The following is a 26,081-nucleotide window of genomic DNA, read 5'->3' as shown; positions in this document are numbered from 1 at the left end:
ACAGTTTTTAGAAGTTCAAACCCTGTTGCCAACATTTAGATTGTTCTATGTGTGCTGCTACAAATAAATTACTGTAAAGATTCTATACATTTAATCTTTTATTATTTTTGTATCATTGGTGTAGGCCAAAATCTGAGGAACAGGATTACTAGGTTGAAGGGAAATGGCCCGTGAAGTATATGATCAGATGTCTTTCCAGAGGATCCAGCCAATTTAAGTAGCCACCGTCAATGTGTGAGACTTTGTGGTTCAGGGAAGGCAGGCCTGGTTTTAAAAATCGTTTCCCCTCTCTAGCATTTTTCTGATGTGATCCTTCAGATTTCACTTTAGTGTTCCCAGGTCTCATTGGCATGTATGCTATTTGGGATGGGTCTAAAATTAATTTGTCTTCATATTCATATCATGTCATCCCAGTGATTATTTAATAAATAATCACTATTGATTAAATAGTGATTCCTTTTCTAGTTATTTTTGGGACATTTATTAAAACCTGGATATGGTGGCTCATGCCTGTATTCCCAGCACTTTGAGAGGCTGAGGTGGGGGGATTGCTTGAGACTAGGAGTTCAAGACCAGCCTGGGCAGCATAGCAAGACCCCATCTCTATAAAAATAAGGAAATCAGTCAGGCATGGCCGTACTTGTCTGGAGTCCCAGCTACTTGGAAGGCTGAGGTGGGAGAATTGCTTGAGTTTGGGTGGTCAAGGCTGCAGTGAGCTATGATCATACCACTGTACTCTAGCCTGGGCAACAGAGTGAAAGCCTGTCTCAAAAAAAAAAAAAAAAAAAAAAAAAGTAGGGAGCAATTTTGGGAGTTACTCATTTGGTCATTTGATATGTAGTTTTAGTTTTGGTGCTGATAGAGCCCAGAATGTGCCCTCAATTTGATGAACATTCTGATATATGGAGGAGCTCATTGTCCCCCACTTACCTTTTTGCCTTTCAGAATATCTTTTGGTATTTTCATCTATTTTTTCCCCATTGAGTGTTATTACCTTATCAAGCTCAAAAAAGTACCCTATCGCTATTTTAAGTGCAATTGTGCTAAATCTATAAATTAGCTTGGGAAATTTGGATATTAAATGATCTTATCAAGAAGCAGAGCTTAGCTCTCCTTAATTCTCGTCTTCCTTTATTTATCCTACTAAAGTTCTGTGGTTTTCTTTTATATAAGAAGCACATGTTTGGCTAAGTTAATACCTAGGTTTTTTTATTTATGTTTCTGTTGTCACTGTGAATAGTATTCTCTTTTCCCCACATTATATTAATTTAACTTGTTTTCACAGGCTTATAGCAATGCTATTATTTAGGAGAATTTACCTTGGTTCTGATTAATTTGCCCATACTTGCAAATCATTTGCAGCTTTTTAGTTAACTTTGTGAGTTCTCTTAGATTTATAACCATGCTATAAACAAAAAGGATATTTTCATCTCTTCCTTTCTGATGTTTATTCTTCTTGTTTCCTTTCTCATGCCCCATTGTATTGTCAAGAATCTCTCAATACTAAGAAATGGCGACTTCATTTTTCAGCATGGAGTGCATTATTTTGGCTACCATGATTCAGAAGCCTCTTGTCCAAGGCCCAATTTTATTCTGCTAGTTTTCTCTGTTCTTTGTCCATGGTCCTTGTGCTGCCCTAACCTTGAATTAACATGGATAAATCTCAAGAATTTAAGAGCACCGTGACTGTGTCCTCAAGCTAGGTAGTGAAATGGGTTCAGAGTGACTGGATTGTGGTCTATGAACTTCTGCAGCCAGCAGCAAAAGTCAGGCATGAATAATCAAGTGGACAGTGAACATCTGTAGTGTGTGAGATGTTGGCATAACTATGAATGATGATTCAAGAGTGATTTGATGCATATTGAATAACATGATGATAAGTACTAGACTCTGTGGTAAGCCTTCTATGTGAAATACATTTAATTCTGATAATAACTCTAAAGCAGTGGTTCTCAAGTGGGGGCAGTTTTCCCCCTACCCCACCCCACCCTCACCCTTCCACCAGGGATGTAACATCTGGAGATATTTTTGGTTGTCACAATCCTGGGAATGTGTGTGCTGATATTTAGAGGTTGAGGTCAGGGATGCTGCTAAGCTTCCTAGGATTCATAGGAGAGTCTCTCACAACAACTATCTGGCCCCAAATGTCAGTAGGGTCGCTGTCAAGAAAATCTGCTCCAGCGGTGCCTACTCATATTATCCCCATGTTGAAATAACAAGATGGGAAGTGCAAAGTGATGCTTTAGTACTCTTAGAGCAGCTTTGACTTTGGTGAGAAATGCTTTTTGAAAGCAATGTTTTTCCCCATCTTCCCACCCCATGGGGAGGTATGGGGTTGGGTGGATAGGTACCAAAGCAAGGTTTAGAAGAGTTTTCTATAGGAATTTATAATGGTAAAGGATCAACTTCATTTCCAAGCTATTTATGAGGGTTTATGTTTAGGAAAAGTGCTAAGCTTTAGAGATGGAGGAGAAATCTGATTTTATTAATGAGTGTAGCCATAATGGCATATCCTGGCAGAAGTCAAGTTTGGTTTCTAGAGGGAGGCTATTATGAAAAGAAATACATGGAACATTCCCCTGAGTTTGGAAGGTGAGTTCTAGGTTCAATGATAGGAAGAATTTTAGAAGTCCAAGGTAAAAGGGCAAAGATTGAATTTTGTCTCTTGTGAGTTCTTTGGCTCAGGTGGCGTGAACTTTGGAGACAGTCTCTTTAATTCACTCATACATGCTAGTGTCTCAACTCAGCAAGGGCTTTGAGAGAGCAGGCATCTGTATGCCCTGGTAAGTGAAGGCAAAGTGCATAAGGAGGTTGGGGTCCATAATGGTGAAGAGAAAGGAGCCCTTCAGTCAGAGTGGCTTTGAATCTTGGTTCTGCCATTTGCCAATCTTGGACCATTGGGCAGTACTCTTTAAATCTCAGCTTCCTCTTCTGTAAAATGTGTACAAGAATACTAATTGGTTTGTTTGATGATTAAATGAGTTAATGTATATAAAGCACTCACAACCCTGGTGCATAGTAAGACCTTTTTAAGTGTTAGCCATTATTATTATCATCATCAATTTTTTTTAACCTCTTTTCCTGATCTGCTTACACTCGCCATTCAGCTGCTACAAATGGCTTGTAAGATTTTTTGTTTGTGTTTTGCTGTCAGTTGCCATGGGGAAGATCCATTCATTTTTTTCAGTCAACCAACATATTTTGAGCATCTGCTGCCCTACAGGATCCTAGATATGGGGGCTGTAGAGATGTCCAGGAACATAAGCCTTGATTCATTGGGTCAGATCACTGCTCAGCAGGGCTGGCAAATGCTAGGTTTCTTTTAAGTGGCATAGGTATATGTCCCAAACGTAGCTTTGTGATGGCAGCATGGTGAGTACAAAAGCACACACTAAAGGGTCAGTAGATCTGGGTTCAAACTTTGGTGCAGTTTCTTATGGCTCATATCTTGTTCAAACCTCAGTTTCTTCACTTCTAAAATGGTAATGATACAACTTACCCCACAGAGTTATTATGAATTAAATACTGGAGATGAGATACACAAAACGTCCTGAGTACACAGTAGGTGCCCAGTATTGGCTGTAAGTATTATAAATCTACAAGCTGTGAATTCATCTTACCTCTGTGGATCCTGTTGATATTTCTAGACCATGCCACCTACTGGGGCCATTTCCTACCTGAGTCTCCCATGGTGTCAAATAGAATGTCATGTGGCCTCCTGACTTGGGTAGAATTGGCCGCTTATCTCAACCCCGCTACTGACTATCTCTGTGATTTACCCTTCCTCCAGCTTTAGCCTTGCTACATATAAAATGAAGACAATAATGTCTCCTATCTCACACGGGTGTCCTGGGGATTAAATTAAGTAATTAATATAAAATGTGCCTTGTATATATTGGGTCCTAAATAAACGGTAGCTACTATTTATCCTAAAAGTACAAATGGTAGTTTCAGAGCTTCAAGGTTGATGACTATTTATTTTACTCATACTCTTTGTTTAGTTTCATTTTTTTCCCCTAATTTCATTAGTTCCTTCCTTCCTTCCTTCCTATCGTCCTTCCTTCCTTCCTTCCTTCCTTCCTTCCTTCCTTCCTTCCTTCCTTCCCTCCCTCCCTCCCTCCCTCCCTCCCCCCCTCCTACCTTCCTCTTCCTTCCTTTTTTTTTTTTGAGACAAAGTCTTGCATTGTCTCCCAGGTTGGAGTGCAATGGAGCGATCTGGGCTCACTCCAACCTCTGCCTCCTGGGTTCAAACAATTCTGCTGCCTCAGCCTCCTGAGTGGCTGGGATTACAGGCTCCCGCCATGAAGCTCAGCTATTTTTTGTATTTTTAGTAGAGATGGGGTTTCACCCTGTTGGCCAGGCTGGTCTTGAACTCCTGACCTCATAATCAACCCGCCTCGGCCTCCCAAAGTGCTGGGATTACAGGTGTGAGCCACCACACCCGGCCTCATTAGTATTTTCTAAATTTATTTACAGTCATACCATTTAAAAAAATAGTTGTATTCCTGTCTTTGTTAATATTTGTAAGTGATTTTATTTAGCTACAAGCTTGGAACGGCATATAATTTTATGTTCTGCTTTTTTCACTTAATATTATATGGCTAATGATTTCTGTGTTTCATAAACATGGTTGTGATGATGGCATGATATATTGTTGAGTAGATGTACCATACTTTAAACATTTCCCCATTGCTGTGCAATTGTTTCCAATATTTTGCAATTACAATGTTTCAATGAGTGAATAACTTTATGCATATAGTTTTTTGATATCTTAAGTTCAGTTTCCTAGGATAAATTTCCAGGAATAGTAATTGGGCACATGGGATAAACATGGCTCTTGAATCCATGTTGTTACGTTGCTTTCCCAAAGGGTTCAACTGATTTATATTTCCATGTTCATTATTTTCTAAACTTCAGCTCATTTACTTACTCACCAAACATTTTCAAAGCCGTTATCATGTGGTAGGCTTAGTAAGAAGAAAGTGACCCTAAGGGAGAAGCTCATATATAAATAGGGTCTCTGGTGCACCAAGAGCTGATACAGACACAAAGTACCTGGGGAAATTGAGATGAGGGAGTCCTGTCTCAGCTGGGAGAAAAGTTTCTTTCCTTTTTTTTTTTTTTGAAACAGAGTTTCACTCTTGTTGCCCAGGCTGGAGTGCAATGGTGTGATCTCGGCTCACCGCAACCTTTGCCTCCCGGGTCCTGGTTCAAGCAGTTCTCCTGCCTCAGCCTCCTGAGTAGCTAAGATTACAGGCACACGCCACCATGCCCAGCTAATTTTTATATTTTTAATAGAGCCGGGGTTTCACGATGTTGGCCAGTCTGGTCTCGAACTCCTGACCTCGTGATCCACCCGCCTCTGCCTCCGAAAGTGCTGGGATTACAGGCGTGAGCCACCGCGCCCGGCCTGAGAAAAGTTTATTTTCATAGAGTCGTGGTTTTGTTCTTTGGCAGAAAGAAAATTGCTTTCTTCCCCACCCCCACCCCCACCCCCAGCTTTATTGAGGTATAATTGACAAGTAAAAATTGTATATCTTTAAGATATGGAATGTGATGTGTAGCTGAACTTAAAAAATAAGCTATAGAATAAAAAGGTGTTTGCTATTAAAAAAGAAAAGAAAGAAAAGGCTGAATGTCATTCCCAAGCTTGGAGTACGTTGTCTCTTTGGGATTATTTACAGAAATCTTAGCAAGACCAGCCCCATCTTTGGTCTTGAGTACTCCACTGTCAGCATGCTTTCTTCCAGACAGGGATCCTTTTGCCTTTATTTTTCGTTCTGTTGTGCTGTCTGTGCCAACTATTCTTGATAGCTTTATGGTAACAGTGTTTTTTTGTACCACGAGATAATTTATACATGCTCATTGTGGAAAATTTAGAAAAGACAGGAAAGTATTAAAAACATTACCCATTTTTTTTTAAAAAATTTAGAGACAGAGTCTTGCTGTGTCGCCCAGGCTGGAGTGGAGCAATCTTGGCTCACAGCAACCTCCGCTTCCCAGGTTTAAGCAATTCTCCTACCTCGGCCTCCCAAGTAGCTGGAAGTACAAACATGCACCACCATGCCCAGCTAATTTTGTATTTTTAGTAGAGATGGGGTTTCATCATGTTGGCCAGGTTGGTCTCAAACTCCTGACCTCAGGTGATCCGCCTGCCTTGGCCTCCCAAAGTTCTGGGATTATAGACACGAGCCACTGTGCCAGCCACACCCATATTCTTATCATCCTAGTACATCCACTGTTTATCTTGCTATATTTCCTTCTGCCCAGTCTCACTCTGATCACTCAGTGGCGTGATCTCGGCTCACTGCAACCTAGGCCTTCTGGTTCGAGCGATTCTCCTACCTTGGCCTCCTGGGTTTGAGCGATTCTTCTGCCTTGGCCTCCTGGGTTCAAGAGATTCTCCTGCCTTGGCCTCCCAAGTAGCTGGGATTACAGGCGTATACCCCCATGCCCATCTAAGTTTTGTATTTTTAGTAGACACAGGGTTTCACCATGATGGCCAGGCTGGTCTCCAACTCCTGACCTCAGGTGATCCACCTGCTTCGGCCTCACAAAGTGATTACCGGCATGAGCCACTGCGTCCATCCCCGAAAAGATTTTTTAAAAGAGTTTAATGTAGAACCATATCAGAGGTCTTTGGAAATAAAAAACTGTTTTTTTTTTTTTTTAATCAGAAATAAAACAACAAATAAATAAATAATAATAAAAAACACCCAAAACAATCTCAAGCACCAGCAATTGAGCAGAAAAGTTAAATTATGATCTATTCACAGAGTGGAATATCAAGTAGACATTACAAGACATGTTTTAAGAGCATATTTTATGTCATGGGAAATGCTCTCCCAGTATGATGTTAAATGAAAAAGCAGAATACAGAAGTATATGTGCTGCATAGTCTCAATATTGTAGAGAAAAAATATTATTTATGTAAGCGTGAAAAAAGACAAAAGATATTAACAGAGAACCATTTTTGGTTCAGTTTACTAGGGATTATCTCTTAGAGGTAGGATTAAGGTGATTTATATTTACCTTTTTAAACTTTTCTGTATTTTTTATTTTCAAATTTTCCGTAAAAATATAAGGACTCGAAGATCAAGAAAAATTTCTGCATCGGCTGAGTGCAGTGGCTTATGCCTGTAATTCCAGCAGTTTGGGAGCCCTGGGGGAGAGGATCACTTGAGCCCAAGAGTTTGACGTTACAGTAAGCTATGATCTCTAGATCATAGCCTAGCCTGGACGGTGGAGCAAGACCCTGTCTCAAAAACAAAATCTTTGCTTTTTTTTTTTTTGAGACGCAGTTTTGCTCTGTCGCCCCGGCTGGAGTGCAGTGGCACAATCTCAGCTCACTGCAACCTCCGCCTCCTGGGTTCAAGCAGTTCTGCCTCAACCTCCCAAGTAGCTGGGATTACATGCACCCAACACTATGCCCAGCTACTTTTTTTGTATTTTTAGTAGAGACAGGGTTTCACCATGTTCACCAGTCTGGTCTCGAATTCCTGACCTTAGGTGATCCATCCACCTCAGCCTCCCAAAGTGCTGGGATTACAGGCATGAACCAGTGCACCCAGCCCAATCTGTTGCTTTTTTTTAAAAAAAAAAAAGACAAAAAGGGATTTCATACCAGTGCTCTTTTGGCTCTGTGACTCTGAAGCCACAGTTATAAGGTATAATTACTCTTAAACACAAGACCCCGTGACTCTTTTGGGCTCTTTGGTATTTATGTTGATTACAATGTTGAAATACGGAAATGAATTAGGAATGGGAGAGGTGATGACTTCAGGCAATGTAACTAGTTGTCTGAACACTACTGGCTCAGTTACATTACGTCTAGTGATTTCCATCTTGTCTTTCTGCTGATTTATCCCCTAGTAACTCACTGAGGCAGGGTTTTCCTTTGGAGAAACCTCATTGCTTTAACCAGTGTATCATGCTTGCTTATAAGTTCAATGATCTTTTAACTCATTGGAGAAGATGGTGACCAGACCTGGACAGATGGGGAAGGACTTCGCCCTGTCTCTTTACAGTCCTGCGTGCACACAAGTCAATGTGGAACTATGTGTGAATTTTCATTGTCATTGAGAGCCCTCTTCTCTGCCTCATAGGGAGCAGCTTTCTGTGCAATTAGAGGAGCAAGGGTTGTGTGTATTTAGCACAGCAGGTTGCCCTGGTCCTCTCCTTTCAACATAGTCACCACGTACCTGACACTGTGCTAAGGCTGGGGATGCAGAGAGACTCGGATGGGTGCCTGCTTTCAGAGTGCTCAGTGTGCTGAGGAAGCCAGCAATAAAAACAGATGATTTCAAGAGCTCCAGGAAAATGCTACAGGAGGAGTGTGCCTGGGTTACTGGAGTAGCACGGGAGAAGGGCTTCTAGCTCAGGCTGAGATTTTAGTAAAGGAAATTATGCCAGGATGCATCCTGAAGAATGAGTAGAAGTGAACCAGATAAAGCAGGATAGGAAACATCTTCCCTTACCTAAGGGAAGACACAGAGGTATATGGAATGGTGTATTAAAAGGTCGGAACTCCAAACAGTTCTGTTAAAGCTTAGAGAGTGGTGGGAGAGACTGGAGAAATTGATTAATTAGTAGATGAAGTTTTCTGTGGATTTCCTAAATCCCAGTAGCATTGGACATCCGTGTTATTTTGAAATTTACAGTATTCTGTCTTATTTTCCATTCAGTGTCAGCTGCTGCTGGAAGTGGCCTGGCCTCTATTTATCTTCCTGATCCTGATCTCTGTTCGGCTGAGCTACCCACCCTATGAACAACATGAATGTAAGTAACTGTGGATGTTACCTGAGACTCACCAATGGCAGGGAAAATCCAGGCAATGAACGTGGGCTAAATTGGACTTTTCCAAAGATGCCGTCTTTGAGAAACATCACGCATGGTTTGGATCAGAAAAACCTAGGCTTCTCATTTTTTGATAAGGCATGAACTCAGGAGACTATTTTCAGTCCTAGTGAATGGTGATAATTGTAATTATAACAATAGCCAACATCTCTTTTACACATTTTTAAATCATGAAAATAAAATAACTTTACTGATAATTTTAGAAAGTGGTGATTCAAAAGCACATTTAAGATAATGCCTTAACACTTAGTCTTTTCCATATGCATGATGTCTTAATCACACGTTGCAAATCATGGAACACATCATTTTAAGCAACATTTGTGTAGAACTTCTCAGTTTTACTAATATTATTTTATTCTCATAACAACCTTGAATAGAACGCAGATCATCTGACTGTCAATCATGTATTTTGATAACAGCCTTTACAGTGAGCATAGAAAATACAGTAGTGGCTAAGAACGCAAGCTCCAGATGTCAGGTTACCTGGGTATGAATTCTGGTGTCAGCATTCACTAAGCATATGACCTGGGACAAGTGATTTCAGCTTCTTTTTAAAAGGGAATAGTAATACCTACCTTATATTATTATTGTCAGTGTATCGTCCTACAATCACAGTCTTTCTCTTAGGTCTGGGCTCAGTGGGTGGATTGACACTGCAGAAATGGCTAAATCTAAAGGATCAATATTTATGTGAGAAATGTAGCTGGGACTTCAGTTTCACTGCCCCAGTGATTTTTCCTACTGCTAAGCAGATCAGTCCATGCCCCTAGGGAGACGCACAAGCTTACGAGATACTCGTCTTCCAGGAAAGCAATGGGGCCAGGGCCACCTTTTAATTGTGTTTCTTGGCCTGGTCCCATCTTTCTCACAATACACAGCAACAGTATTTACTTGCTAATTATCTAGTGCACATCACACATAGTCATATGAAATACACACACACACACCACCCCCCCAGCTCAAGAAAAATTTTCTCAGACATGATTTCCTGATTTCACCATAGAAGAAAAGAGTGGGCCAGGCACAGTGGTTCAGGCCTGTAATCCCAGCACTTTGGGAGGTCAAGGTGGGTGGATCACTTGAGGTCAGGAGTTTGAAACCAGCCTGGCCAACGTGGTGAAACCTCATCTCTACTAAAAATACAAAAATTAGCCAGGCGTGGTGGCGCACACCTGTAATGCCAGCTACTGGGGGAGCTGAGGCAGGAGAATTGTTTGAACCCGCGAGGCTGAGGTTGCAGTAAGCTGAGATCATGCCATTGTACTCCAGCCTGGGCAACAGAGTGCGACTGTGTCTCAAAAAAAAAAAAAAAAAAAAAGCATAAACTGAAATTTATACACAATTTATATGCCTGTGAGATAATTGTTTTCTCTTTTGGAACCCCAAAGATATTTTTTTGATTGATGAGCAAATACATATTAGATTTTATTTAAGCGTTATGCCAAGCGCCACTGAAGTGTAAGTTTCAAGGGCAAACTCAGTTTTTTCATCTACTGGACTATTCTTTCTGGAATGATTACAAGCAGGCAGGATGGTGTAGTGGAAATAGCAAATGTCTTTGGCATCAGACAAGTTGGAGTTTGTTTGTATTCTGCCTCTGCCGTTCACCGAGGTTGTGATCTTGGGCAAGTTGTTGAGTTTTAACCTAGATTTGTCTGACTCCAGATCATAAATTTTCAGAAAAGTTCTGAAATTCTTGTATATATAGATGGTAAATGAGACTTTTCCTTACATCTGTGCACTTCTTTTGTTTGTTTGTTTTGAGACGGAGTCTCGCTCTGTCGCTTAGACTGGAGTGCAGTGGTATGATCTCCGCTCACTACAACCTCTGCCTCACAGGTTCAAGCGAGCCTCCTGCCTCAGCCTCCCAAATAGCTGAGACTACAGACATGTGCCACCACGTCTGGCTAATTTTTGTATTTTTAGTAGAGACAGGGTTTCACCACATTGACCACACTGGTCTTGAACTCCTGGCCTCAGGTGATTTGCCCGCTTCGGCCTCCCAAAGTGCTGGGATTACAGGCATGAGCCACCATGCCCGGCCACATCCATGCACTTCTTGCAACCTTACCTTCTGTTCTCATCACCCTCCAGGGACCTAGTTGGAAGAGCAGAGTTAAAAGTTAAGGCGAAACTTGAAGAGGTGTCTTGTCCCTAGGAACAAAGGACTGGTGTGAAATTCTTCTCTGTAAATCTTCCCCAGTTCAAACCAGAGTTATCAAGGTCTTAAAACCTTCCCTGGGTCCTGAGAGTCCACTATATTATTTGTCTTCCTGTGTACCCACTGCTTAGTCCTGATCCTACTTTTGTTTGCAAATAGGATGGGGTAGAATGTACAAGGAAGGGCCTTTGCCGCCCCTGCTAAGGGATAACCTGAAATACCTTCACCATCACTACCTTGTGCTGCTTTTCACCTGTGCCACTCTGTCTACAGTGCCAGTATCTCCTGGCGTTGAAAGGGGAGAATCTTTTGGTCCTTTGAGTATTTGGTTGGGTTACATAAATCTCCCTGAATGAAGAGCAGCTGACTTAGGTAAAGGGGCCTTGTTTGGTTTTCCTTGAACTATTAACAGGAAGATAGGGAGATTAACTGTGTAAATGTTCAATAGGCCAGAGTCCCTGCAGTGGGTGGCCACAGTGATCAGATCTTGTCACATCCTTGCTTTGGATGTTGCTTTTCTGGTTGGAATATGGATAGAAGAGAAAGACCCTATACTGAAATGCAAAGTGCGGCAAGTGCTGACTTTGGGTTAACTTCTGGGGAGACTCAGTGCATTTGTATGAAAATAAAAAGATGAATAAAACAAGGTTCCCACTTTGGAGGGAGGTGGTAGCTGTGAGATGGAAGGAGTGTTCTGTTGGGCAATAGCAGAGTAAGTGCTGTGGTAGATTCACTTCCACAGTGCCTGAAAAATCCTCATAGGCCCATTTGTTGAGCCTTTGTCCTGCACCAGGCACTCTGCAAAAATGCTTTGCCTGCAAAATCTCATGTGATGCTCACCACAGCTCTGTGAAGTTAATTGTACTTTTATCACCACTTTACAGATGAGAAAACTGAGGGTATGGGGCCAGTGACTTGGCCAAAGTCGCTGCTTAGCAAGCTGCAGGGACTGGATGTGAATTCCAGTTGGTTTGTGAAGCTACTTGTTCTTCACCACCTAGAGCTGTGGTTCTTGATAACTGTGAACTCTTTTGGGGTCGCAGATAATCCTGAGAATATGATAGAAGCTGGAGCTCTGGCCTTTCTGTCCACACCTGAACAGGTCCTTGGGTTAAGAACCCCTGGTCCAGGGCCTATTAATCTTGATCCTTATAAGCAGCATCCATGTATTACGGCCACAAACCCAACTATGCCAAATTGAATCCTAGGACTGAGCCCAAATATGTCCCATCATCCTTTTGGTAAGAAGCTCATTGTAAGAAAGACAGAAGGAGCAAGAGGATGGCCTAGTGCATGGGGCCTCATTGTTTTAATATAGGGACAAAACAACAATAGTAACACGAAGCTTCACAGACGACATCAGACCCCAAGCCCGTGTGTTTTTCTGGTGCCCTTGAGGAGCTTTATAGCTGGCAGAGGAGGTGAAACTGACAAATCTTTGGCAAACTGAGGAGAGTACCAGAGGGGTGTGATATGAGCTAAATTCCAGTCTAACTGCAGGTGTGAGGAAGAGGCTTGGATTGGGACCATGGAGATGGGGGTTCTACTCCCAGTTGTGCCAGCTGACTCCACGAGTGTTCTTTGTCAGTCACTTTATCTTATTTATTTATTTATTTTTTGAGATGGAGTTTTGTTCTTGTCACCCAGGCTGGAGTGAAGTGGCGCTATCTTGGCTCACTGCAACCTCCGCCTCCTGAGTTCTAGTGATCCTCCTACCTCAGCCTCCCAAGTAGCTGGGATTACAGGTGCCTGCCACCAAGCCCATCTAATTTTTGTACCAAGCCTATCTAATTTTTGTACCAAGCCCATCTAATTTTTATATGCTTATTAGAGATAGAGTTTCACTATGTTGGCCAGGGTGGTCTTGAACTCCTGACCTCAGATGATCCACCCATCTTGGCCTCCCAAAGTGCTGGGATTACAGGCGTGAGCCACTGTGCCTGGCCCACTTTATCTTACCATAGTTACCTCCTTAGAGTATGAAAAAATAGGCTTAGGGCATCCCCAAGTCCCCTCTATGTCTGAACGCTGAGGCTGGCCATCAAGAGGAACTAAGGATGCCAGGGACTTTCTGCTTAGGACCTCTCTCATCACTTCTCCAACGCTGGTGTCGTGAACTCCATTCTACAGATGATGTCCACTAGATTAAGAATGACATCTAAGGCCAAGTTTCCACCTGAGAGTCAGATGTATTCAGAAGAGACAGGTCTCTGGGATGTGGGGAATGGGACGGACAGATTGGCATGAAGCATTGTATAAATGGAGCCTCAGAATCGCTTCAGAGAATTAATGTTTCTCCCTGTGTTTTTCTACTCCTCGATTTCAACAGGCCATTTTCCAAATAAAGCCATGCCCTCTGCAGGAACACTTCCTTGGGTTCAGGGGATTATCTGTAATGCCAACAACCCCTGTTTCCGTTACCCGACTCCTGGGGAGGCTCCCGGAGTTGTTGGAAACTTTAACAAATCCATGTAAGTATCAGATCAGGTTTTCTTTCCAAACTTGTCAGTTAATCCTTTTGCTTCCCTTCTTATCCTCTGGAGAATTCTGAATGGCTGGATTTAAGTGAAGTTGCTTTTGTAAATGCTTGTGTGATAGAGTCTGCAGAATGAGGGAAGGGAGAATTTGGGGTATTTGGGGTATCCATCACCTCGAGTATTTATCATTTCTGTATGTTGTGAACATTTCAAGTCCTGTCTGCTAGCTATTTTGGAATATACTATATGTTGTTAATGATATCATTCAGCAGACGCGCATCTGAATGGGCTGACTCTAGGAGCTAGGGGGTAGGGGCTGGCACAGAGACGCACGCTGGAAGGGTCCTTGCCCATGAGGAGCTGACAGCCAAGGCTAGGGGAGTTCTGTCTTCTCTGCATCAGATCACCTCTCTCACCTCTGTCACTGCCCCATCAGACTACAATGTCTGCAGGTCTTTCTCCCCTGAGTGTGAGCTCCCTGAGCAAAGCAGGATGCTGCCCCTTCCCTTTGTATTCCTGGCTCCTGGCTTCAGTGCCTGGACATAAGTATGGGCATAATAAATGTCTCCCAAATGAGACATTGAGGTTTCTTCAAATGCACAGGACCGTGATGTGAGTTAGGATGGACTAAGGACTGTGGGATGTGGCTCAGGACAATCCTGAGGAAGCTGCAGCTGTGGCACGCAGGGCCACACTGTCATGTTCATGGACCCTAGACTGGCTTTGTAGCCTCCACGGGCCCCTTCCATACAACAATATTAAAAATTATATTTCATGACTGCATTGGTATAAAGATGAATACAATCCAGACCAGATTCATGATTATTTATACATTTTTAGTGTATTAACTTTTAATTCTGCTTTTAAAATAAATTAAAACATTTTAATATGCCCTTAAGAGTATCCCAGGCCCAGGCCACTGAGCCTACTGTGCCTCATGGATAAGTCAGCCCTGGGGGCATGTGTGTACATGCATGTGTGTGCACACGCATGGTGAGCCAGGCCTTGAAGGGTGGTAAGATTTGGGTGTGTTGACCAATGGAGAAGGGCATTTGGGGCCCTGATGACGGGTGAGGGAGGGAACATGGTGATGAATGGAGCTGGGTGTGGGGAGCCATAGGAGTGGGCCACGGCCAGACTGTGGAGGACTGGGAGCCAGGCTGAGTCGTGTGCACTTGGCAGTCACTTTTGTAAAGCAGCAGAGGCAGTTGGCCTAACAAGAGCCTTTCTCCTTTTCTTGCACGCTTTACAGTGTGTCTCGCCTGTTCTCAGATGCTCGCAAGCTTCTTTTATACAGCCAGAAAGACACCAGCATGAAGGACATGCGCAAAGTTCTGAGAACATTACAGCGGATCAAGAAATCCAGCTCAAGTAAGTGAAAACCTTCTCTGCATCAGTTTATAATTGGAAATTGACCTGCACCGGGGAAAGAGAGTAGCCCAGGTGTCTGGGGCTTGTTCCCATTAGATTTTCCCCAAGGGGTTTTTCTCCTTGGTGGCTGGCCTGTAGGGCCCCTCTGCAGGAGGCATTGGTGAAGAAACTAGGGGAGCTGGTTGCCACAGACAGTGATGTACTAATCTCCTCTGGGAAGACAGAAGAAAAGTCCCCAGAGAAGAATATTACAGTCTTGGCCTTAGGGACAGCTAGGGGTGCAGATTGCTGCCTGCTGCATTTTTTTGGAGTTGGCCATATGGTTGCAATGAATGGATAGATTTATAGACAGGGTATTTCTGCGCATATAAGAGCAATTAAAGTTGCAACTTGATATGGATAAGTGAAAGTTAAGCACTTATGTCTAAAAAGAACATGCAATTCATTTTCCCCTAGTCATTTAAATTAGTCTGATGTGCATTTGAACTTGTTATCTTTAAAAAGTGAAATCTGTACCTCTGATCTGGTAAGTATCCAGGCAATTTATTGCGTGCCATCCAGGAAGTATCTGAGGAGTGGGCATTTGCTGACTGAGGCATTGGCTGCCATAGCATCAGAGCAGCGCCTCCTAGGCAGTGGCCTGGCAAGGGGACAGAGGCTGGTGGGAGCAGCTGGCTGATTGCAGTCAGTAATGGCACGTGCATGGTCTGTAGAGAATATAGAAGCAATAACGAAGCCGATAAAAGTTGGTTTGCATTTTATTATTACCATGCGCCGGTGGTTCTAAACAATGTCAGTGATAAATTACTCCTCCCCATCATGGACCAATGACTACCACTGCTCCAGGGAAGTGCTTTTTATTCTGTTTGGTTCTTAGGGAGGGATGGAATTGGCTGGCCTTTGCTGAAAGGCCTACCAGTTTGTTTTCCATTTGGCAAAAGAAGAAATGGTAAAGCTAGAGTTTAAACCAGACTCCGATTTGAGGGATTTTTTTAAAGGCATACAGAACTGTGCTTTCCTCGGGCAGGAAAAGAGGCAATGGGCAATGTGGGACCTGATGACAAAGGGAAGCAAAGCTGTCTTAGGGGTGGCATGGAGGAGGTGCTGCTTCACAGCAGAGAGAGGTATGGCTATGCTTGGAGCTTCCACTTACACCACTCGTGGCTGCACAGCCAGGCCATCGAGATGCTGTTTCCTGGACCTGCAGGTCCTGGTCTTGCACATGGGCGTTTCTTCTGGTGCAGGAGACAGAGAGGTAGCAACCCCTGATCAAAGCCTCAGTCCTTCCTTATTTACTGGAGAGCCCCTGCTGGTTGACCAGACGCAGAACTGGGGATATTTCCTTTACTTCTGTAGCAAGAGACAGCATGGTGCAGAGGAAAGAGTGCTAGCACAATTACCTTGTGGGTGCATGACTTTGTGAATAAGTTAGTTAGCACCCTTTCAGACACCTCTTCTTACCTGTTAATGAGATAACACATGTAATTGCTTAAAAACAATATTTGGCACATAGGAAGCACTTAGTGAATATGAATTATGATTTTTTTTGGAGTGGTGACATCTCAACCAAGCCATTTAACCCCTCAGCCTTAATTTCCTCAACTATAAAATAGCAGCTAACTTGAAGTGTAAACTATAAAACCTAATGCAGTATCTGGCACATAGTAGATTCCCAATAAATGCGAGCCAGTATTCTTATAAGACAGCGATGCATTTCTAAGCATCTGGCCTTGTTCTTCTGCCTTGCAGTTTGTGTGGCAGTTGAAATAGACTGGCTGATGGGTTAAGTAGTCAAGCAGACTTTCTGATCTTAGGGGAGGAGACTGCCTTAAAACACCACTAGTTTTCTTTTCTTCTTCTTCTTTTATTTCCTTTCTTTTATTTTTTGAGACAGAGTCTCGCTCTGTTGCCAGGCTGGAGTGCAGTGGCGCGATCTCGCCTCACTGCAGCCCCCGCCTCCTGGGTTCAAGCGATTCTCCTGCCTCAGCCTCCTCAGTAGCTAGGACTACAGGCGTGTGCCACCATGCCCAGCTACATTTTGTATTTTTAGTAGAGACGGAATTTCACCATGTTGGCCAGGGTGGTCTCAATCTCCTGACTTCATGGTCCGCCCACCTTGGCCTCCCAAAGTGCTGGGATTATGGACGTGAGCCACTGCACCTGGCTTTCTTTGAGAAACTGGAGACATGAGTTAGGTGGAGAAGAGAGGCCAAATCTGTGTCTAAAAACTCTACAGTTGTGTGCACAGCTCTGAGGAGAGCAGGTCCCTTGGATTTTGAGTGTATTATTATGTTGGTGCTTGTTTCATATCTCTCTGTTCACTAAGTATGTCCCCTTTTCTGCCCTGCAGCTGTTTCTTTCTTTTTTAACTTTTTTTTTTGAGATGGAGTCTCACCTGTCACCCAGGCTGGAGTGCAGTGGCATGATCTCGGCTCACTGCAACCTCCGCCCCTCGAATTCAAGCAATTCTCTTACCTCAGTCTCCTGAGTAGCTGGGATTACAGGCGCCTGCCACTGCGCCCAGTTATTTTTTGTATTTTTAGTAGAGATGGGGTTTCAACTATGTTGGCCAGGCTGGTCTCGAACTTCTGACCTCATGATCCACCTGCCTCAGCCTCCCAAAGTGCTGGGATTATAGGTGTGAGCCACCAGGCCCGGCCTAGCTGTTTCTTAAATTCCTTCTTTCTTTGCTTGTCTTGTAGCACAAAGCAGGCCTCAGTATAGGGGGAAATACACAGAAACACTGCCTTTTCCTACAGGAAATCAGTAACTTTTTGCTGATTTTGTTTTTATTTACTTATTTATTTGTTTAAATATATATATTTTTTAAATTTTTATTTCTTTTAGAGACAGGGTCTCTTTCTGTTTTCAGGCTAGAGTGCAGTGGTGCACTTACAGCTCACTGCAACCTCGACTTCCTGGACTCAAGTGATCCTCCTGCCTCGGCCTCCCAAAGGGCTGGGATTACAGGCATGAGCCACTGCACCTGGCCAACTTTTTGCTGATTGTGAATAGCACTCTGCTGATTTCAGAGAGAAGCTGAGACTGGCGTATGTCAGTTTGAATCCCCACTTAGAGACCTGTGTTTCTCTGCACTGACCCCCCATCACAGCATGATGAACTTGGCCCTCCTGTGCTGTCTCTCTCAGGGCTGGGAGGATCCTTGAAACTGATCTGGTTTGGAGCTTTGTCCTCATTCACCTCGTTTACCACACACCCACCTTCCCAGGGTGGGGACCTACTGCTCACTAAGTAGCTCATCCTGAGTGTTGACATCTCTAATTGTTAGAAACTATTCACCACCCTGTTATGCTTTCTAGAAAACAAGTCTAATTTTATTTTCCTTGAAATATTTGAAGACAGCTCTCATGTTTTTCTTTCACTGTTTTCCCAAAGTCCATGATTTTTTAGGCAAAATGGCCTCCCTTCCTCTTCCGGAATGTTTTTCCTCCCCATTTCTGCCTCTCTGGTTGTGTTTCAGTGTGTCTGTGTGCTTCTTGAAGTTTACTGGAAATTACAAAAGTAGTCTGGCACAGAGGAGAAAGGGATTTTTTCCTCCCTTGTTCTGAGTGCTGCATTTCCGTTAATGCAGTCTGAGATTGCATTAGGTATTCTGGCATTCACGTCACCTTGTTGACTCATATTCCGTGTGTACTCAAACAAAATTGTGATTATTTTAAATATGCAGAATTGCAAGTTACTTGGTCTCCATTTCTTTGTTGTATTGTTGGCTTTTTGGACTAAAGGGAAAAATGTCTTTTTTCTGTTTTACATGTTTAGATTCCCTATGCCATCCTCCCAAAACCATTTTAGATTCTGATTTTGCCATGTGTTTTATCTGCTACTCCTTTCTTGTCATCTAGAGATGTGATAAACAACTCTCTTTGGCCTCATTCAAGTCATTGGTAACTGTGGGACAAAGACTTGAAGCTTGGATCAGTCCAGTGGAGACCAACCTTTCCTGTAGACTCTACCGCTCAGGCCTATGCTGTAATCAGTGCTGGGCCACTGAGCTCCTGCTTCTGTGCTCCAGCTGGAAAGTTTATCTTGTTCTTTCCTTCAGTTGCATCTGCTAAATTCATTGGACTATCCCCAGATGATCTGTAGATATGGGGGTCTCTACACAGATACTCTCATGATTTCCTTGGCTACAGCGTTGTTTTATTTCCACTTTTTGGAAGAGATGTTAGAGACTGGTGATTTCATTTATAGATAAATGAGTTGATTCAATCATTCAATCTTTATTTATTGAGCATCTCCTATATGCCAATCACTGTTCTAAGTGCCGAGACACAGAGGTGTCCGAAACAAATATGGCTCCTCTCCGTATGGAATTTCTATTCTAGAGAAGAATCTGACCCAGAAGGGGGAAGTGACTGTCCCAAGTCTACACAACCCACAGAAGGGATATTTTGGGAATAAATCATGGCTAAACTCCCCTGCTGCTCCAGGCAGTTCTCCTTCTACAGTGCTCTATTGTGCTGTTTTAATAATCTTTCAACTGGGAAGAACTCTTGTTTCAGGAATTAAGCCGTGGACAAATCTTTGAATTATCCTTGAAATCATCCTAATAAGAAATCCACGGAGGAAGTCTTACAGGGTGCCTCACCCACTTTTCTCATCACTGGAACCTTTTAGACATTTTATTATTTTCTTCCCAAACCAGAGTACAGGCACACAAGTTGAGTGGTGGCTAAATTAATTAATGTTTGCAAGGCAGTGTGAAAAGCATTCATTCATCTTAAATCCCTATGATGACTGCAACTCAGATGTAAAAATTGGATAAATCCTCAGAAACCCTAGGGAAAGTGACATGCCTGTATTTTGTCTCTGTGAGATGCAGACTGACACACATAAGTGTTTCTCTGGGTGAGTTTTGTGTGGTATCTGGGATGATTTTAGGCAGTACGTGAATGAGAACTTTTAATTTTAACCCACATCAAATTGCAATTTCATGGAAATTATTGCTTAGGAGGATGTTCAGCAGGAAAAATATAATTAAAGTTAATTCAAAAGAAACATTTTATGTGAATATGGTAAAACTTGTGAGAGTAGTTTGTAAATGATTGAAGATTGGAAAACATTGTAATAAAAGTAAGTGTGGGGCTTTGTATTAAGATTCATTTTGGGAAGAAATCCATGCTCCGTCCCTCATTAAGTGTGAACTTTGGGCGTGTGTTGATGCTTTCTGACCTAGAGTTTACCTGAAGATTAGGTGCCCTGAGGGTCACTGAGCATTAAATTAGATGATGTCTGTGAATGACTGATAGTGAAGCTCATAGCCCACAGTTGACACATAATAAATTCGAGTTGCTTTGCTTCCCCTTCTGTTCCTGGCTGACTGTTTGGCCTTTGCCATTTGTTCGGCCTCTCTGGGCCTTAAGTTTCTTTGCCTTGAAATTGGAACTTTGGTGAAACAACCAGAAAATGCTTCAGCCCAGAAACTTGGTCAGTACTTGCATGGGGGATCACCTGGGACTACCCCAGGATGTGGGCTTGTCTGCTAGACTATAGCCCCTTGAGGGCAAGGTGGGCTCCTTGTTCATGGTTCCATCCCAAGCCTCAGCACAGTAGTGGGTGCATGGTGAGCCGTTAGTGAATCGTTGTGGAATGAAGGTGGGAGAAAATAAAATACCTGCCCTTCACACGGCAGGGTATTGTGAGGGTCAAGTAAAAGTGCTTTAAAAAATTGTATTATAAAGTTGATTCCCTTGTGTGAACCCAGGTCAACAGAGCCTACGAATAATAATGATGACAGAAGTTCTTCAGAAAGTCTTGGTCTTCTTTCTTTCACAGAATTGCCTCCCAGAACTTTACTAGAAGGGCAGCCATGAACCCAGAGGCCTAAAGTAGATTTACTGGGAAGCTAAAAATATTTTATTTTTCATAGCCCCTTTCATTTTCAAGGTCCTCTCTGGGGGTCTTAGCAATATGTTTACACAGCGGTATGTTTTTATAAAGTTTGCAAAAGTAGGATTTAAAATATATATATATATATATATATTTTTTTTTTTTTTTAAAAGAGAGCCCCCTACCAACTTGTGTCAGCCTCAGGCCCCCATCTGCATCTGCTCCTGCCAGGGCATGGTGGGGCAAGAAGCACTGCTCCCCTTCCAAAGCTTCCTTCCCTTGCCCTGGAGTCATCCTCACTCCCCACTCCAAGCCACCTGCCATCGCTGTGCCCCCTCTCTGGTGAATCTGGCATTCTCAGGTGGGGTGAGAAGCAGACTGACCCAAGCTAAGGCCTTTCTGATGGGGTTGTTGCTGCTGAGAATCATGGCTGGGCTGGAGAAGGAGAGGACCCTTTGCTGTCTTATTTTTACTGTATATTTCCTTTTCAGCTACTTAAAATGTATTGCTTAGTGATAGCTAATGGGTCCATTAGCCTACTTCCTACTGAACATTTCTGCTCAGCCATCCACTTGGTCCCAAGGCCTGCTCCTCTCCCACATCCTGAAATCTTGACTACAGACTCTCCTTCAACTCCAAGTTGCACTGTGCACAGAGTCCGCTCTTGAGCAGGTACCTCCTTGCAGTGGTTGGGACGTCCTCCTTGGCTCATAGTTGGGAAGTGCATATGCTGGAGCTGAAGCCTCTTGCCTTTCTGGGGTAGGCCATCCTTACATCCCCTCTGAGAAGTTCCCCAGCTCCCCTCTGTTTCCCGTTTCCACATTTAGCGAGGCCCTTGTCCACTGCTACATCCCCCATAGCCAATCCCTTAGCCTTGCCATTGCTTGTGCTGGTCTGGAAATAGAACCTAGACTTGTGGGGCACCTGGGGAAGTTCTCCATCTTTTTATAGCTGGCATGACCCAAGTGGTGTGGGCAGGGCTGTGGATTCTGTGGTGTGGCTGGAAGCCAGGTAGCCTCTCTCTCTACTGTACATGGAACTCAGCAACTTCTGAGTCAAGATCTTAGCTCTGCAGGTGTCTTGCCCTGTCCGAAGTTACGGCCACACCAGTACCTTTTAACTCCAGAAGCCCAGTGAGTGCTGTGTGGGACCGCAAAGGTCATTTTCTAGACCTGCTGAATTTGGCTAGAACAGGTAGGGGTGGCTTTCAAGCTGTTCCTAGGGCTGACAAGCCGTTTCTGGGGGTACATACATACCGCAGTCCGTGTGAATGGCACTCTGCGTGAGAACTGTGATGATCTGAGTTGGATAGCGTACAACATTCATGGTTCTCTTCCATGGCCTGGAGTTCCTTATCTTGCCTTCTCCAGTGAGGACTAGGGCTGCAACTGGCCTGGTATGGCTCCTGATTTGGGGGCTTCTGAAATATCTTTTTTTTTAAGGATGTGAAGCTCTCTGGAGCTTATAAGGATTTTGCCAGGAAAAGATAAAAAATATCTTTGGACGTTTTGTCACTGGGCTGGAGATGACCCCTTTGGAGGACATATCACTTGTTGAGGTCAAGGGGCGGCAAGGGACAGGACTGGCAGAGAGATCCGGGGCAGCAGTCTGCCATCCTGACTTGGGTCTGGAGTTTCTCTCTCCCTTCAGCCGGACTTTTGTGTGGAGTCAGTGGCTCAGCTGCCACTTCCCTTATGTTCATGGCATGAATCTGGCTTGTTTGGCCTTTCTTTTTCTTTTTTCTTTCTTTCTTTCTTTCTTTTTTTTTTTTTTTTTGAGATGGAGTCTTGCTCTGTCGCACAGGCTGGAGTGCAGTGGTGCGATCTCAGCTCACTGCAACCTCTGCCTCCCGGATTCAAGTGATTCTCCTGCCTCAGCCTCCTGAGTAGCTGGGATAACAGGCGCCCGCCACCACACCCTGCTAATTTTTGTATTTTTAGTAGAGACGGGGTTTCACCATGTTGGTCAGGCCGGTCTCGAACTCCTGACCTCGTGATCCACCTACCTCAGCCTCCCAAAGTACTGAGATTACAGGCATGAACCACTGCGCCCGGCCTTTTTTTTTTTTTTTTTTTTTGAGACGGAGTCCCACTCTGTCACCCAGGCTGGCGTGAGTGCAGTGGCACGATCTTGGCTCACTGCAACCTCTGCCTCCTGGGTTTAATCAATTCTTCCTGCCTCAGCCTCCTGAATAGCTAGGATTACAGGCACTAGCCACCATGCCTGCCTAATTTTTATATTTTTTAGTGGAGATGGGGTTTATGCCGTGTTGACCAATTGAACTCCTGACCATGTTTGTCATGTTAAACTCCTGACGTCAGGTGCGTCAGCCTCCCAAAGTGCTGGGATTACAGGTGTGAGCCACCATGCCCGGCCTGTTTGACCTTTGTGATATGGCTGTGACTAATACTTTTTGGAAGTTAGGGGTTATACTGGATTTTACTTAGGGAAAAGGGTCATGCCTCTCTGGCTGTCGGATTTACTGATAGTACTAAGGACTCAGTGGGGTTTGATTCTGGACCTTTGATTCTGGTTTGATTTTTGAAAATCAAAAAGATATGAGCTCCAGGGAGCAGGGTGGCTTTGGTGACATAGCAAGATAGTTGGCTGTGGCAGGGAGTTGAAGGAAGTGGGTAGAAAATTAACGTCTTGTAAATATTCCCTGGGAAATACAATTTGGTGTTAAGAGAACAGACTTGGCAGCCAGATTGCCCTAGGTTCAAATCTTGGCTTGATGCTTATCAGCTGTGTAACCATGGATAATTCCATACATCTCTGTGCCTCAGTTTCCTCAAAATGGGATAACACTAGTACCTCCCTCAGGACTGTTGTGGCAAATTAATGGACTAATAAGGGGAAGCACTTAGTACAGTGCCTGGCCCAGCATAGGTACCACCAGGCTTGTTCTTTAGCTCACTGCTTTTTCACAATCATCGTAAGATGTAGGGGATACTCACATGAAGGAACTGAAGTTCAGAGAGGCCAAGTAACTTGCCGAAGAAAGCACAGCTGGCAAGCGGCAGTAGTAAGACCAGAATTCCAGTTTCTCATGCTCTGTTGTCGTTATATCCTAAAGAGAGCAGCTCTGGGTAGCCAGAAGCTTCCCTAAAGTCACAGGACATGGGGTATGGGCTCGCTGGGATGAGAAAGGAGACCAAGAGGGCTTTGGAAAGAAATGCCGGATTCACTCCCCTTCCTGTCTTCAGGCACTGTTGGAATGTTTCCCAAGGCCCATCTAGAAAGAACAACCTGTGACTCACAGTCACTTCTCATTTTCCGCCTGAACCCCCTCACCCATTCAGGCAGCCGGTAAAGTTGAGGTTGCAGCCTCAGACTATATTTTCTGTCCTTGTGGACCCCCAGTGTGTCATCTTGTTGGGAGATCTGGTGACACACGTGTCAACATAATGTCATCAAAATGGAAATTCTTTGAAATCTTTAGGTGATTGCAATTCACATTCTATATGTATGCACTTGTCAAAAGTTTTGATTTGAGGCCTTAGAATTATATGTTTTGAAACCTTTCCACGTACCATGAGTTTTCCCAGACCTGTCAAAGCCAGGCTGCATCTCAGAAACCAGGTCCTTGATTTCCATCCAGGGCAAGGGCCTGGCCCCAGCTGGGCTGTAAGCAGGTGGGGGTGGGGTGCAATGCTCCACTGCAATGTTGAAATATTGCTTGAACTAAATCAAATCAAAGGTCAGCTTTACTCAGACACGAATAGAAAACACAATTGCATTCGATTACAGAACAGCATGAACCCCCACAAATATCAGACTGCCTTTAAAAGGTTTTGAATTCTTAACATCAAGAACAGTGTTGCATGTCTCCTGCTTTTCCAACATAAGGTTTATTTATTCTGTGGGTGGCAAAGAGCAATTTGGGAGTCCAGTTTGTTTCTCATTGAAAGCTTTCCCATTTCTGGTCCTCTCGTCACTGTTGCGTTGAGGCACCAAAAGGCAATCTCAGTGACACTGTTCAACAGACTGAGTTGCACCGGATAATGATGCCATTTTGCACTTTTCATATATTATTACATTGAAGGCTTCAAACAGCACTAGCAGGGGCAAATTGGTATTATTATCTCCATTTCATTGGTGAGGAAACTGAGGCTTAAAAGGGTAATATCTGTTGTCCAAGATTACAGAGTAAAGCTGTACATTGAATCGGGGTCTGTCTGACTCCCAGGCTCAGCATTTTCTCCCCACACTATGCTGCCATGTTGCTTATTCCAACATTAGGAAGCATAGGTGCCATCCCCAGCTTTTGAGGCCAAAATCATGATGAAGCATTTTTAAAACATATCATTACTTTGCTGATATAGTGGAAAGAACCAAAGTTTTGCAGTCAAAGCTGTCTGGGTTCAAATTTACCACTTGTTTGTTCTATGACTCTGAGCAAGATATTCTCCAGATCTGTTTCCTCATTTGAAAAATGGGAATAATAATAATACCTTTGTTTACAAGCTGTTCTTAAAGATTCTGGAAAATAATGCTAATAGTGTGCCTAATGCTTAGTAAATATGAGTCACTTTTCTATGCCCACAAAGCACTACTATGTCCCTTAATACATTTTGTTAATTTTTATTTATTTATTTATTTATTTATTCATTTATTTATTTAATTTATTTTTGAGATAGAGTCTCGCTCTGTCGCTAGGGCTGGAGTGCAGTGGCCGGATCTTAGCTCACTGAAAGCTCCACCTCCCGGGTTTATGCCATTCTCCTGCCTCAGCCTCCCGAGTAGCTGGGACTACAGGTGCCTGCCACCCCACCCGGCTAGTTTTTTGTATTTTTTAGTAGAGATGGGGTTTCACCGGGTTAGCCAGGATGGTCTCGATCTCCTGACCTCGTGATCCGCCCGTCTGGGCCTCCCAAAGTGCTGGGATTACAGGCTTGAGTCACTGCGTCCGGCCCGTTAATTTTAAAAGTTAGAAAAAAATTAAACTATTTATACATTGTGCATGTTAATTCTTCCTTAGACCAGCCTTAGGAAGGATCTCATCCCTAACTTGTAAACTCATCTTTTTTCCATTCTCTTTGTGCCTGGACTTCTCAGGGCCCTGCAGGCTGATTCTAGTCCCATGTTGTGTGGTGTTTGAAGTGTCTGGCCCTTTTTTTCAGTCAGAGACCAGCTCATCCTTGAGAACTCAATGCCGCAAACTCTCTTTTCTTTTTCTCTCTGCCTCTTCTGTTTGATGTAGTCTTTCCTGATTCTGGACTCTGTTTCTTCATACTTTCTATCTCTTACCTTCTCTTCACTCCTTTTGTCTTCCACGTGTCCTCTCATCTTTCTGCCTCTCTGGTCTTCAGGCAGAGTTTTCTTCTCAGCTATCTTCTTTCTTTTTCTGATGTTGGTTCTTTGTT

The 26,081-nt window shown here is 43.5% G+C and overlaps 1 protein-coding gene across 5 annotated transcripts in view; it reads left to right on the top strand.

Moving 5' to 3' along the window:
* Window positions 1-26,081, top strand: part of ABCA1 (ATP binding cassette subfamily A member 1) — a 146,653-nt gene that overhangs the window by 31,122 nt on the left and 89,450 nt on the right. For 4 of the 5 annotated variants that reach the window (XR_004177955.1, XR_002517478.2, XM_009188378.4 and 1 more), the window contains exons 3-5: window positions 8,685-8,778; window positions 13,347-13,488; window positions 14,747-14,865. Coding sequence is in view for 3 of the 5 variants with exons in the window: in XM_009188378.4 (XP_009186642.1) it covers window positions 8,685-8,778; window positions 13,347-13,488; window positions 14,747-14,865 (355 nt within the window). In the remaining 2 variants the exon portion in view is untranslated. Of the gene's footprint in view, window positions 1-8,684; window positions 8,779-13,346; window positions 13,489-14,746; window positions 14,866-26,081 lie in introns of those variants that run through there. The other variant, XM_031654365.1, reaches the window with a different exon arrangement.

This window comes from Papio anubis, chromosome 13 (assembly GCF_008728515.1).
Source record: "Papio anubis isolate 15944 chromosome 13, Panubis1.0, whole genome shotgun sequence".
Lineage (NCBI taxonomy): Eukaryota > Metazoa > Chordata > Mammalia > Primates > Cercopithecidae > Papio > Papio anubis.
This window is presented reverse-complemented; position numbering and strand designations above follow the sequence as displayed.